The sequence below is a fragment of the Tigriopus californicus genome, chromosome 3 (genome assembly GCF_007210705.1).
Source record: "Tigriopus californicus strain San Diego chromosome 3, Tcal_SD_v2.1, whole genome shotgun sequence".
Lineage (NCBI taxonomy): Eukaryota > Metazoa > Arthropoda > Copepoda > Harpacticoida > Harpacticidae > Tigriopus > Tigriopus californicus.
The window spans coordinates 6,536,322-6,548,168 of NC_081442.1; the positions used below are offsets into that span (position 1 = coordinate 6,536,322).

General features: G+C 40.7%; 1 protein-coding gene across 1 annotated transcript; it reads left to right on the forward strand.

Annotated features, from left to right (window-relative positions):
- Positions 1 to 3,457: 3,457 nt before the first annotated feature.
- LOC131877919 (uncharacterized) lies at positions 3,458 to 11,847 on the forward strand. The gene is made up of 12 exons (XM_059223759.1): positions 3,458 to 3,814; positions 7,483 to 7,654; positions 8,325 to 8,419; positions 9,039 to 9,139; positions 9,207 to 9,282; positions 9,620 to 9,809; positions 9,883 to 10,190; positions 10,285 to 10,598; positions 10,663 to 10,880; positions 10,957 to 11,239; positions 11,304 to 11,512; positions 11,665 to 11,847. The coding sequence occupies exons 1-12, from the start codon at positions 3,702 to 3,704 to the stop codon at positions 11,731 to 11,733; spliced, it is 2,148 nt and encodes a 715-aa protein (XP_059079742.1). The 5' UTR covers positions 3,458 to 3,701; the 3' UTR covers positions 11,734 to 11,847.

The following is an 11,847-nucleotide window of genomic DNA, read 5'->3' on the forward strand; positions in this document are numbered from 1 at the left end:
CCTGTCTAGTGATCTCGCAAGCTGATCCTGTGGTCAACCTCAACAAACTGATTGACTCTGAAGACAAATAACAACAACACCATTGTTAGCATGAAGTTGTTCGATTTAGTGAGTAATAGGTATGAAGGTCTCCAGGGTGAGAAATGACATAACGTGAGCCAAATCTGTTGGTGAGGCCATCATGATCATGATGATAATGGTGATCGTCATCTACAGTATCCTTTAGAAACCGTCATAAATGAAGAACCAGAAGAAAGTGAAGAAGTCAGACAGACGTACGAGCACCTCCGATCTTTCCTCCTCCTCCTCCTCCTATTCCTCCCCTTCTTCTTGGTTATGTTCTTGTTCTCTTTTTTTCCCCTTGTCCTTTCTTTCCCGGTCTGTGCATGCAGCGTGTCCTCGAGGTTCCTTGTGAACGAACTCGACCCACTGAGGAGGACGAGAAAGGATGAACAAAAAGGAATATAACTCGAAATTTATCTCCTGGCTTTAAGGCCTCGTCTCGGAGGGGTCTGGAGAGGCTTGGCCTCGTAAAGAATTGGCACGACGACGACTCATGTATCTCTCTTGTACTGTACTGTTTGGCCCAAGGATCTTTCCGGGAAAGGGAATTAATTTGACGGACAAAAGAGGGCGACACCGACAAGCAAGGTTATGCCCGTGGAAAGTCTGTCCAAAGCTGGAGTCCAACTGGACTAGAGATTCTTTTTCGTTTTTGCTTCATTGGCAATTCAAATACAGAAAACTGATATGTCGTATCTGTTGACAAAACGCCATCATTCTTCTACGTTTGGGAGCGATATGCAAAAATAGATGACAACAATATATGGCCATAACAATTTATTTCCAAGGGGATGGAACCTTTGGAGTACATCTCCGAAGAAAAAGTTCAACATCAACATCAAACTTTTTTTTGAAGGTCCTCTTTCACTTGAATGGGACCTAGATTAGATATATCAAGGCAGGCACTGCTGCCGAACCATGCGTCCTATCTTTTCGGTCCCAAGTAATAAAAATAGATCGAAAAGTCTTGTGTTGCACTGACGGTTTCATTGTGACAGAAGTCGTAATTGCCCAAGTCAAGTTCCTCTTACTTTGCCCTACTCAAAAATTTCCAGTTGGAGTTTGGACTTGTAAGATTTGAAAAATTTGGGGTTGTTTGATCCAATAAGATTTGAAATAAATCAAACAAACGAAAAATTGACAAGAGGTATTGAGAATCACTGATGAGGAATTACAATTTTTCTAATGCACTGTTGTGAAATTAGTCGGAGCAGCGGATTTTAAGTCACGAAACTACAGTTTATTAGTGAAATTCACATATTTTTTTTTATTTTTAACTTTTGAACATCAAATGTAAAGTACTCTTCTTGTACAAACGTTGCTTGGAAAAATCATGACAATGGACACCCACGAAGAGGTAAATTATGCACCGTCAATCACATGATGGAATTTCCTGACATTGGCCGGCATTAATTGCAAAGCTAAATAAAGATTTTACTTATTGTGGTTAAGGTCTGAACCATTTGAACGACACAGTATATTTGCCCGGATGACCCAAGAAAATGGAATTTTCCTTACATTATCGATCCGTGTACTGGTAAGGAACCTGATTAAGCTATTGGAAATTTGGAAATGAGATACAATCCCGACGGATTTTAAATACATTGAAGATGAAATTTTAGTTTAGTATAGTTTAGTATTTTGTACTAAAACTACAAATGATTGACTGAAAAAGCTCTAAACAAGGATGAATTAAACTTTCGTTACATGCAAGAAAGAGGTCGACTTTGAACAATGGACTCGAAGGAATATGAATGGTCGATCAACTGTGATGCGTCGTGTGCTTTGGGTTTTCAAAGGCCGTCCATCTTCGCGACTTGTCTTTGTCCTGCCAAAGACGAGACTCTGGCGGGCACAACGATCTCCGGCCAGGAAGCATGTTCAGTACACCCACTAGCTCCCAAGCAAGGGCGATCGCCTTCCTCTTTTGAATCAACTCAGTCCTAGGACCCACCTTCTTCCGGATTTGGGCTCACACCAGAGTCCTGGGTACGGGACCAGAGTCTAGCCTCTGGATGAGGAATGATCCTTGGAACAAATAACCCCCCTTTTCTTTCCTCTTTCCTCTCTCTCGCCGTAGACGGACCTAGATGGACCCCGCATCCAAGTGCCAACCTGCGGCCCATCCAGTGGAAGTACGTAGTGGATGTACGAGCACGTACGAATGTACGAGCACGTACGAATGTACGTTGACCAAGTTGAAAAGAGCCAAGAACATCTTTACTTTGCTTTTGTAGGTTCAAACTTGTGAGGGTGGCCACTGGGGGAAATGGCATCCTTTCAGCTTGCACCACACCCCGCGCATGTACCTATAGAAGTCCATTTGAACTTGTGACAAGAATCCTTCGGTGTCTTTCAGGAGCAAGCCAATGAGCCAAAAGAGGGGAAACTTTTTGGACCTCCCAATGAAAGCTTTTTGATTTACACACCCAATATTCTGGGTCTTTTATCAAGGTTCTTCCATCTGAGTCCTCTTTGTACACACTATTTATGAGCTTGCCAAGTTTGAACAAAGGGGATCGATATTCATCACCAAACGCCAGATTGGTCTGTGACAAACAAGAATTTGCCTCAATGACCCAAATGATTTCACTAGAGCAACACAAACCTAGGCAGAGAGCGAGGCTCGATTTTTACGTTGGTCCTGAGCAAACGTGGTTTGTCACAGAAAGGAGTAGTTTGTGTCATTGAATTGCCTCCAGTTTCTGAAAACTCTCCTAAATTAAAAGGAACGCCTATTTAACATATCAACACTTTGTACATGTATGTGTAGACACTTGAATAAACAATCACGCATTCATTAATTGTCTTCGCATTTCCTCACACTTGGACCCCAAAATATGCTTTCTCCCGTGGCTCTTTTAGTCAGAACTCAGTAACTATGGTGGTCGTTGAATTGAAACCAATCAAGAAATCTCCAACAGAAGTGGTTAGAAACTTGCAACAAATCCAATATCATGAACTTGAAATAAGCGAGACGACATGTTTCAAACGTTCGGAGGATATAAATAAAAAGAACGTTTTCAGGCCAGTATTATTACCTCCTCAACTCAACAAGTACGTATTGGGCAAAGTACTTATTTGCTTTTAGTGTAAATCACTCGCATAGTTTGATACGGAATCTTAGACGTACATAGTTATCTGAAAAAGTCTATGCAATGAACGGTTCGGTAGGTGCAGTTTCCCCCATTGAGGAGATAGCAAAAAGCATCCTCATTTGTGTTCAAGCAGGTAAATGCGACAGAGTCTTTTGCAGTGCTTTGTGGTCAAACAGGTCTCGCGTAAAGCTCTGAGCAATAGCAGGATTGGAGGTATAATACCTTAGTAGTTAGCACTCTATGTATGTAGCCTACTAGAATGAGATGATCGGATGCGTGCGAGATCCAGAGGCACCAAAATTTCATAAGAAGCCTTACTCTGTAATAGTGATTGAGGTTAGGCGGAGAATTAATTGCAATCAAAGTGGAGGTGGTAATGATGTCCATACACTCTATTACATTAGTACTAGAGCATTTGTGGACAAGGACTCGTGAACCCTGAGCCGTGTCCATTCAAGGTGAAACATCTACCTGCTGCTTCACACATATCTTTAATTCCTTCTTCAATCAGCCATTTACCGTTAGCAACTAAAGTGCATCATGCTATTTGGAGCGATCTCCCAAGGGGTGAAAGACTTTCTCAAGAGACACGTGATTCTCATGCTTGTGGTTAACGCAGTGCAATTGGGGATGGTCGCAATTCTCTTGGCCAGGTGAGTCTCAAGTTCTGACTCGTTTCGGATAGGATGGGATATCCGGAGGTGCTGTGTCTGATTGGATTCAAATCCGGGAAGACGCACGTACTATCGATTTTGGTTGTTTTATCTGTATCTCCTGGTGTGTTGTTGTTTGATCTTTGAGGGGGAAAATCCAAGTCATACCAAGAAGGCGCAAGTGGCAACTTTTCCTCATCCCTCCGCAACTTGATCGAGAGTAGTGGCCGCCATGGGTGTGGCGATTTTGGTGTGGAATGACGGAGAGAATGCCAATATGTCACCGACGGGAAATGAGTACTCGATTTAGTGGGCTCCATCTTCTCTTTGTTTGTTTCTTCGTGTTCATTTTGAGTTTTGATTTGTACGTTATCGAAGAGATTCAATTTGTATTTCTCGTGTCTTCACAACGTGAGCAAATAGTTTCTAATCATAGCTGACACATTTTGTTATGAGTTGACATGATGCTTACTAAGTCTAAACAATGCTGCTGGAACGCTGGTAAGGCGTGATGTTTGCTTTCTCCGTTGAACTCCATCTGATTCTCAGGATAGACCTTAGCAGCCACATTTGCTTTAGCGTATTCTATTGCTAATTGCCTTTTCAGAGTATTCTCTTGAACACCCGTTACGTATAATCTTTTGGGGCACACGTGATTCGCGAACATTCGTCGTCTGCCTAGTATAGCACGAGCCGAACAACGTGTTGAAAGTGAATGAGGACCTAATGAGTTGTTCTATTTATGGCAATTTTAATGATAATGATTAAAATCTTATTTCATTTTTGTTAAGATTTGAAAAGTGAACTGCCAAAACAACATTTTTCGAAGGTTTGCTAAATCATTTGACTCCCACTCCGATAACACTGTACACGTTTGAAGGCATGATTTGAAACTCTTGATCATACCGTTTGTTATCTGTAGCTTAAATATACCTTTCATTAGTATCAGAAAGAGACTATATTTTCCTTACGGTTATGCTTTTTATTACAACTGCTATTGAGGGTTTCTCTTTGTGAATTCAGTAAGATGCATCCTCTTTTTGACATGTCAGAAAAATGTTGTGGTGTTTCTTTCTTATGATACAAACCTATACCTACATGTTTGAGTTGTAATCAAAAAAGGTTCTTTCTTATGATACAAACCTATACCTACATGTTTGAGTTGTAATCAAAAAAGGTTCTTTGGATGTCGCTTGTTTCCGAACGGCACCCTCGTCCATCTACTAATCACATAAGCAAACATCATTGAATCAGTCAGGCAACGCACCAATCAACCATCCTCAAATGGTGGATACCTCAGCCGAAGCTTTTCGGGCAGAAGATCACTGATCGCTCTGGCGGCAACTTCCTCATCACGTGACAGCATGACTTTTATGAAACGCTCCCGTGCCGCATTTGTCATTGAGTTAAACTGTCAATGTGTCTACGTTTGTGTTTGGTTGTGGGTAGCACAGTGTTGTTTTAGTCACTTTAAGCTCAAAAATATTGACCAGTAAAACCACGAGGCTTGTCAGAAAGACCTGATTCTGAAGATTTCAGAACTGTAAAGAACAAAATCGTAGGAGTAGGTTCAAAACGTCAAAAATGTCTCCAAAATTGAGTATCAACGAACGGGATGCATTTGCCATAAACAATTTATAGACATTTCAAGAACGTTGCGGAAACCAGCTCCAAAATTGGAGAGATACGTGGTTTGTTGAAAAAGTCTTATATTCATAGATATGTGAAAAACTCTTTACATGCGATCAAATTTGCCAAAATAGTGCCCATTTACCTTAGCAAAAATCGTCAGTTTGAATTGTGACAAAAAATTGGATACGAATATATAGTCCATGTTTTGTGGATGAAGAATACTAATTTTGATGAAGTCTTGCATTTTTATAGTAGTGTCTTGGATGCCCGCTGCTAATGCAGCATCTTTTTTTAAGGTTTCAATTGTCAAATTTGGGATGAGAAATTGTATAAGATTGATGATGTTAAATGTCAAAACAATGTAACATTGTTCGGCAATAACCGTCTTTAGCCAAAGTCATAACTGAAAGTATCTTCTTAATTAATTCAGGTAAATAAGTAAAATTTCCTGATCAAGAGTTTTTACTGTTTTTTACCATAATAAACCCTTCAAAAAAGCATGAGTTAATATTCTATGCTTAAATGCATTGTTACGTTTGCATTTCAATTATAAATCATATCGTCCACGACAAATCATCTCGAAGCAATACGATTCTATTGATAAGTTTTTCTGAATAATCAATAAAAGTTTACAATTAAGCTTTGGATAAAACATTTTTGGTTAATGAACAACCATACACCTTAAATGTAACTATTTCTAATCATCAATTTGATATAAATATTTTTCATAATTTGTTGCAAAGTGTAACTTTGCAACCTTAATATCATTCGAAATGTGGTGTTTCATAAATAATAAGCCTCACATTTCGAATGATAGTGAGCAAACACTCGTCACAGAAAATCATCAGGTTTTCTTGATCGTGCAAAATTGAAATAGTTCTGGATAAAAACCTCGCTTAAAGTCCAAGGAGATAGTTTTAGGTGTAGCATTTCTATCAATACTTTTCAAGAGGATGTTTAACCGTTGATAACCATTCATGTTCTTTATGATTTTACTCATTTGCCAATTATACGTGTATTTTGTACAATTGGATGTCAGAATAATGGTTTCTTTTGACATAGGTCAAAGTCAAGATTCATGATTCATAAAGTGCAATACAAAAAAACAAAAGAAGCTCACCAAATATAGTACGTAGTTCTGATAGGATCAAATAAATCATCATGGGAGTTTATGACCAAGGCTTACCAATTCACGTTTCTAATGGCATATGCCATTGGTAGGGCTAGGTCACAAACCCGTTAGTTAAGCTCAAAATATAACCCTTTTCTTTCTTCCGTCAAACCAGGGTTGCCTCTTGGCTCGAACCGGATTTTTACGTTTAGTCTATGCCCTTTAATGAAAAGTACAAATGCAAATGCAAAGTAAGCTTGGTTGGACATTATCCTTTCAGGTACTCTTGGTGTATAAACATGTATAATGAATGTTTTAGCTCGTAATTTGGTACATTAATGGCCATTTGACCCAGAATTCATAGATTAATCTATTTGAACTCTTGCTTCATTCCCTTTGATAACTTTCTTGCTTCAGAAGTGTCCCAAAGAACAAAACAAGAGTAATTAATATCAATCCATTACAAATATTATAAAAAGTTCGCCAGAAAATTTTCTTATGATACTTGAAATTAGCAAAAAAATAAAAAAAAATCGTGTGGTCAATTGGCATGCAAATTTTCATGATTTGTAAGATAATTTTGAGAGCAAATGTTGGGGTGGTAGGAGCTACTTCTACTAGTTTGTTCTCCATATTTTTGAAATCCCCAGGTTCAGGGTCTTCCAGATATACTCGTTATTTTTATTATAATTTTTTTAAACTTGAGTTGGTTTAAAACAGCACTGTGGCTAGATGTTGTTGGCGCTGTTGATGTTTCTATTGAAAGTATTGCATAACGACTCCCGGCTATCTTGAGGCACGATTTGCATACTACAAAAGATTCAGTCGCACTCCATCGGGAGATCAGTGGAGAGCGAACAATTAACATGAAAGGTTCTTTCCCCGTCGTAAAGGCTCATTTAACTCAACTCTTCTTGTGCTTCAGTGTCTTGGGAGCCTTGCCTTTTGGAAATGGTTTAAACGGTGCAGACAATGACGATTTGGCTCTCAATCCAAAGCCCATAGTACATGAATGTGATCGGGTATGCGTGGAAGATGAAAAGCCTAAAGAATGTTACTACGAGTTCAAAATTGAGCTTTTCAACACCTTGAGCAAAGTAAGTGATTCGGTCTGGTAATATTAGAATCGCAGACTATGGTAGCATTGACATCCAAACCACGATAGCACGAGCATTTCGAAGCACTGACATAATGCCAAAGACTTGCAGACTTTCTAGGTTCTCAATTTGGTGTTGATCTTATGCGGATATGAAATGGTCTTTTTGACACTTTACATTTAAAGGACACAAACGGAATGAACATACTGCACAAGAATACCGTAAATGTTTCTGACGTGCTCGTGAAGGCCCATAATCCAATAATCTAAACCCATAATCTAAAATCAAATCATATCACTGAAGAATAAAAACATCCAGGAGCTCTTTGGTTGGCATTTATATGATTTCATGAGAACCACAGGTTCTGAGATAGGCGAAGACTTGTCGCTTTCGTTGAACAGGTTCAGTCTTGCGTCAGATTGTTGACGAATCAACCATCAAAAAGACATAAATAGGTAAGAGGGGTAAGGCAAATCGCACTGAATTGACCAAATAAAGCTGTCCAGTCATTTATTCCCCTATACAAAGTGTCCTAAACATGTTTTACATATTTACATCGAGGACCAACACGGTCGTTGATGGTTTTAAAAAGTGACCCTCACTTGGTCCCCCGTTCGAATTGATTTGTCCGTGCTTGTTGTTCACATGTTTTCGAACTCTTTGAATGCAGGCCTGCTGGGATTGTCCCTTGAACCTGACCGATTGCGATCGAGAGCATTGCATTTCGGCCGATGGAGTCGAGAGAGGAATCATCGTTGTCAACAGGTATGTAGTGTAGGCTGAATACAGAAGATCCGGTTTGTTTTAGTGGACTTAAAGACACCACTCATAGACAAAGAAACATTTAGGGTTTTCAGAGTAAAATAAAAAAGGCCTGTTTTGCCACTCTGTCGACTAAATTGAAGGAGTCGATAGTAAATGAACGGTCCGCTCCGGTCCATCTTTCCTTTCAAATCGACAAAAACGGGACCACTTGCTCAGTTGGTTGCTTGCTTGCTTATAGACTGATTGGCCACTTGATGCCTTGGTTAATTGTTATTTATGTTCAGCAATTTGGAAGTTCCACGAAAAACAAGCATGAAAAGGCCAACCAAGGTTCAGGTAGAAGCACCCTCTCGGTATATACAGAATAACAACATCTACGTACACACGCACTACACGAAATCAAACAAACATCCAAAAGTGTATGGTTCAAACCTGTTTTCTTTTCACTAGAAATCGCGCCGATATTTTTTTCAAGTCATGCCGCAAATATCTAAAAATGCTTATGCAAATGAGGTCTCGACGCTCACTACGTCGCAATTGGATGACAAAAAAGTCGACGCCACTCGATCCATTCATATGAGCATACTCACCTCTTGTTCAAATATGACGATCATTTCAGGATGATGCCGGGTCCAATGGTGGCCGTTTGCCAGGGAGACAAAGTCATTGTGGATGTGATCAATCATCTCCACACAGAAGTTACTTCCATGCATTTTCACGGTAAAACACCGTACAAGAGATTCAAATGATTGCGATCAGTCCATAATACCCGATTAAACGCACGCAGGTGAACACATGAATGGCTATCAATACATGGACGGTGTTCCCCATATCACGCAATGCCCCATCAATCCCGCCAGCAAGTAAGAACTGCACACACGAACAGTATGTAGTACACTAGGTCGAATTACTACTTTGCGATCAAAAGTACACTCCTCCTGCAGTATTGTGTGCCATGTTATCTTCCTGAGAAGTTGATACTTTTTTAAATCAAATTGTACATGTACGCACGTACAGTAGGAAAGATTGTGGTGCCACCTTCAAAACTGATGGCACGCAGTCCTTGAAATCAATGGTACTACATTACAACGAGAACGATGCTATCGCTCAAAGCCCTCGCTTGAATTCATTCAACGGGTGTTATGAGTGTTAGACTGCAAAGGTTCCTTTCAATCCCGATTTTACATATTCCTTCCCCAGATTTCGTTATTCATTTGAGGCTGTCGTTCCTGGAACACATTTCTATCACTCGCATAACTCGTTCCAACGTGGTGATGGAGCATTTGGACCCTATATTGTTCGTGAGAAGGCCAGCCACGATGCACATCGAAGTCTGTACGACCATGATCTGAGCGAGCATGTCATTTTCCCCCAAGAATGGTTCCATATAGTAAGGTCAATTCAGGGTACCACCGACAACTCAGCGGCTTGAACATGATGAACGTTGTATCGGTTCTTTCTAGAGCTCCAGAGAGGCCTTCGTTCTCCATCACTGGGATACCGGGAAGAACAAGGCTGATAATATACTTATCAATGGAAAAGGTCGCTTCCAGAAATACATCAACAATAACCGAGAGGAAGTGGCCACACCCAATGAGGTGTTTCACGTGGTCGAGGGTCAACGGTATCGCTTCAGGGTCATCAATCCTGGATTTACATTATGTCCCATTCAAGTCAGTGTGGACGATCACGAATTAGTAATGATCGCGTCCGATGGAGCAGACACGCAGCCTCTTCCCGTGAAGTCATTCGTTCTAGCAGCTGGCGAAAGGTAGAAACTAGAGGGCTTGAGCTAGGGCCGCTTTATGCGGCAAGCAGGCTCCATGGAAGGCACTAGAAGGTTATAGAGTTTCTCTTACATTTAGATATGATTTTATTCTGGAAGCGAATCAGACCCCTGGTACGTATCTCATGCGATTTGGCGGTCTTTTCGATTGTGCGCCCACTGAAGCCCACGGCGTGGCTCTATTGCATTATGAAGGCACATTTTTGGAGTCTTTGACCAATGACACCAACTATGAAGACTCGATTAACATCGTTGGTCCTGTTTTGGGGCCAGTAAACTACGCCCCCTACAACCCTTTCGACTTCAAATCCGACATGGTTCCCATCAACAGGATGAAAGGAATACCGCGGAACTGCCAACCTTTTGGCAGCGAAACCTCTCTAGCCGAAGAAAGTAAGAAGCCGGAAACTGATTTAAAAAACAGACGTTGACACTAAATTCAATGTCATCTCATCAGATATGTCTGATATCTTAAAGAGGTCTGCAGACCTATATTCCTCATGTGAGAGACCAGCCGATCTTCGCCAGGAAAAGGCCGACAAAATTTTCTACTTGGGCTTCGACTTGTTTGCCAAAGACAATCCTCATTACCACGACGAGGATTTGTATTCCTATGATAACGCTCAAGGCGGTAACAAACTGCGAACACCACAAATTAATAATGTAACATTGTTGGTAAGTTTTCCACTGTCAAATATTTCAAGACATCTCAAACCCGAATTGTTCTACATGGTTCCAACTGGTCTTACAGCATCCCAGTCGGCCAGTGCTTACTCAAGAAAGCGGCATTGATCCGGACTCATTTTGTGACGACGAGACGCTGAAAACGCGAGATTGCGGAGAATCGGAATTTTGCGAGTGCATTTACGTCCTCCGGGTGGACTTGAATGATATCGTCGAATTTGTCATGATCGATGAAGGTGTGCCCTATGACGTCAGTCACCCTTTTCATCTCCACGGACACGCCTTTCACGTGGTGGCCATGGAACGGCATGTTGCCAATGAATCTCATTTCGGTCCCAAACCATTCCCAGGTAAGAAGAGTTGCATCGAAATTGACGTTATATAAAATATACTGTTTTTACCTTTGCTGTCCAGGTAATTGGCTCAATAAACAGGTGGTGATTGACATGGACCAAAAGGGACTCATCGAGCGAAATCTCATCGATCCTCCCTTGAAGGATGTAGCCACCGTTCCGGACGGCGGGTTTACCATATTTCGTTTCCAGGCTGATAACCCGGGCTACTGGTTGTTTCATTGTCACATGTCCTGGCACAACCACCTGGGCATGGGCTTTGTCTTAAAGGTACAGTAGCTCCGACGAACCCCCTAGCAATTGTAGAGTAATGTGCAACTCAAATGTGAAATGGGCGATTTTTCAAGAGAAAGACCAAACGCTGACGAAGTTGAGGATTTTATGTGATGCTAAGCATTTTTTTCACCATTCTTTGGTTTCAGGTTGGAGACTTGGACAAAGATTTACCTCGAGTACCTCAAAATTTTCCCACATGTGGAGATTTTCCTTAGATACAGTACAGTGCATGATATATTTTTTAGATACAATTAGTCCACTCTTTTTGTAATCATTGTCACTGGGTAACTACGGCTTCACAAAGTGAATTATATTTCATCTAAAACTTG

Excerpts from the sequence above, each read along its gene's own strand:
- LOC131877919 (XM_059223759.1), top strand. The coding sequence starts at position 3,702 with ATGCTATTTGGAGCGATCTCCCAAGGGGTGAAAGACTTTCTCAAGAGA. Across the intron at positions 9,810-9,882 it reads CCCAAGAATGGTTCCATATA|AGCTCCAGAGAGGCCTTCGT; the intron begins GTAAGGTCAATT and ends GGTTCTTTCTAG. Across the intron at positions 11,240-11,303 it reads CGGTCCCAAACCATTCCCAG|GTAATTGGCTCAATAAACAG; the intron begins GTAAGAAGAGTT and ends TTTGCTGTCCAG.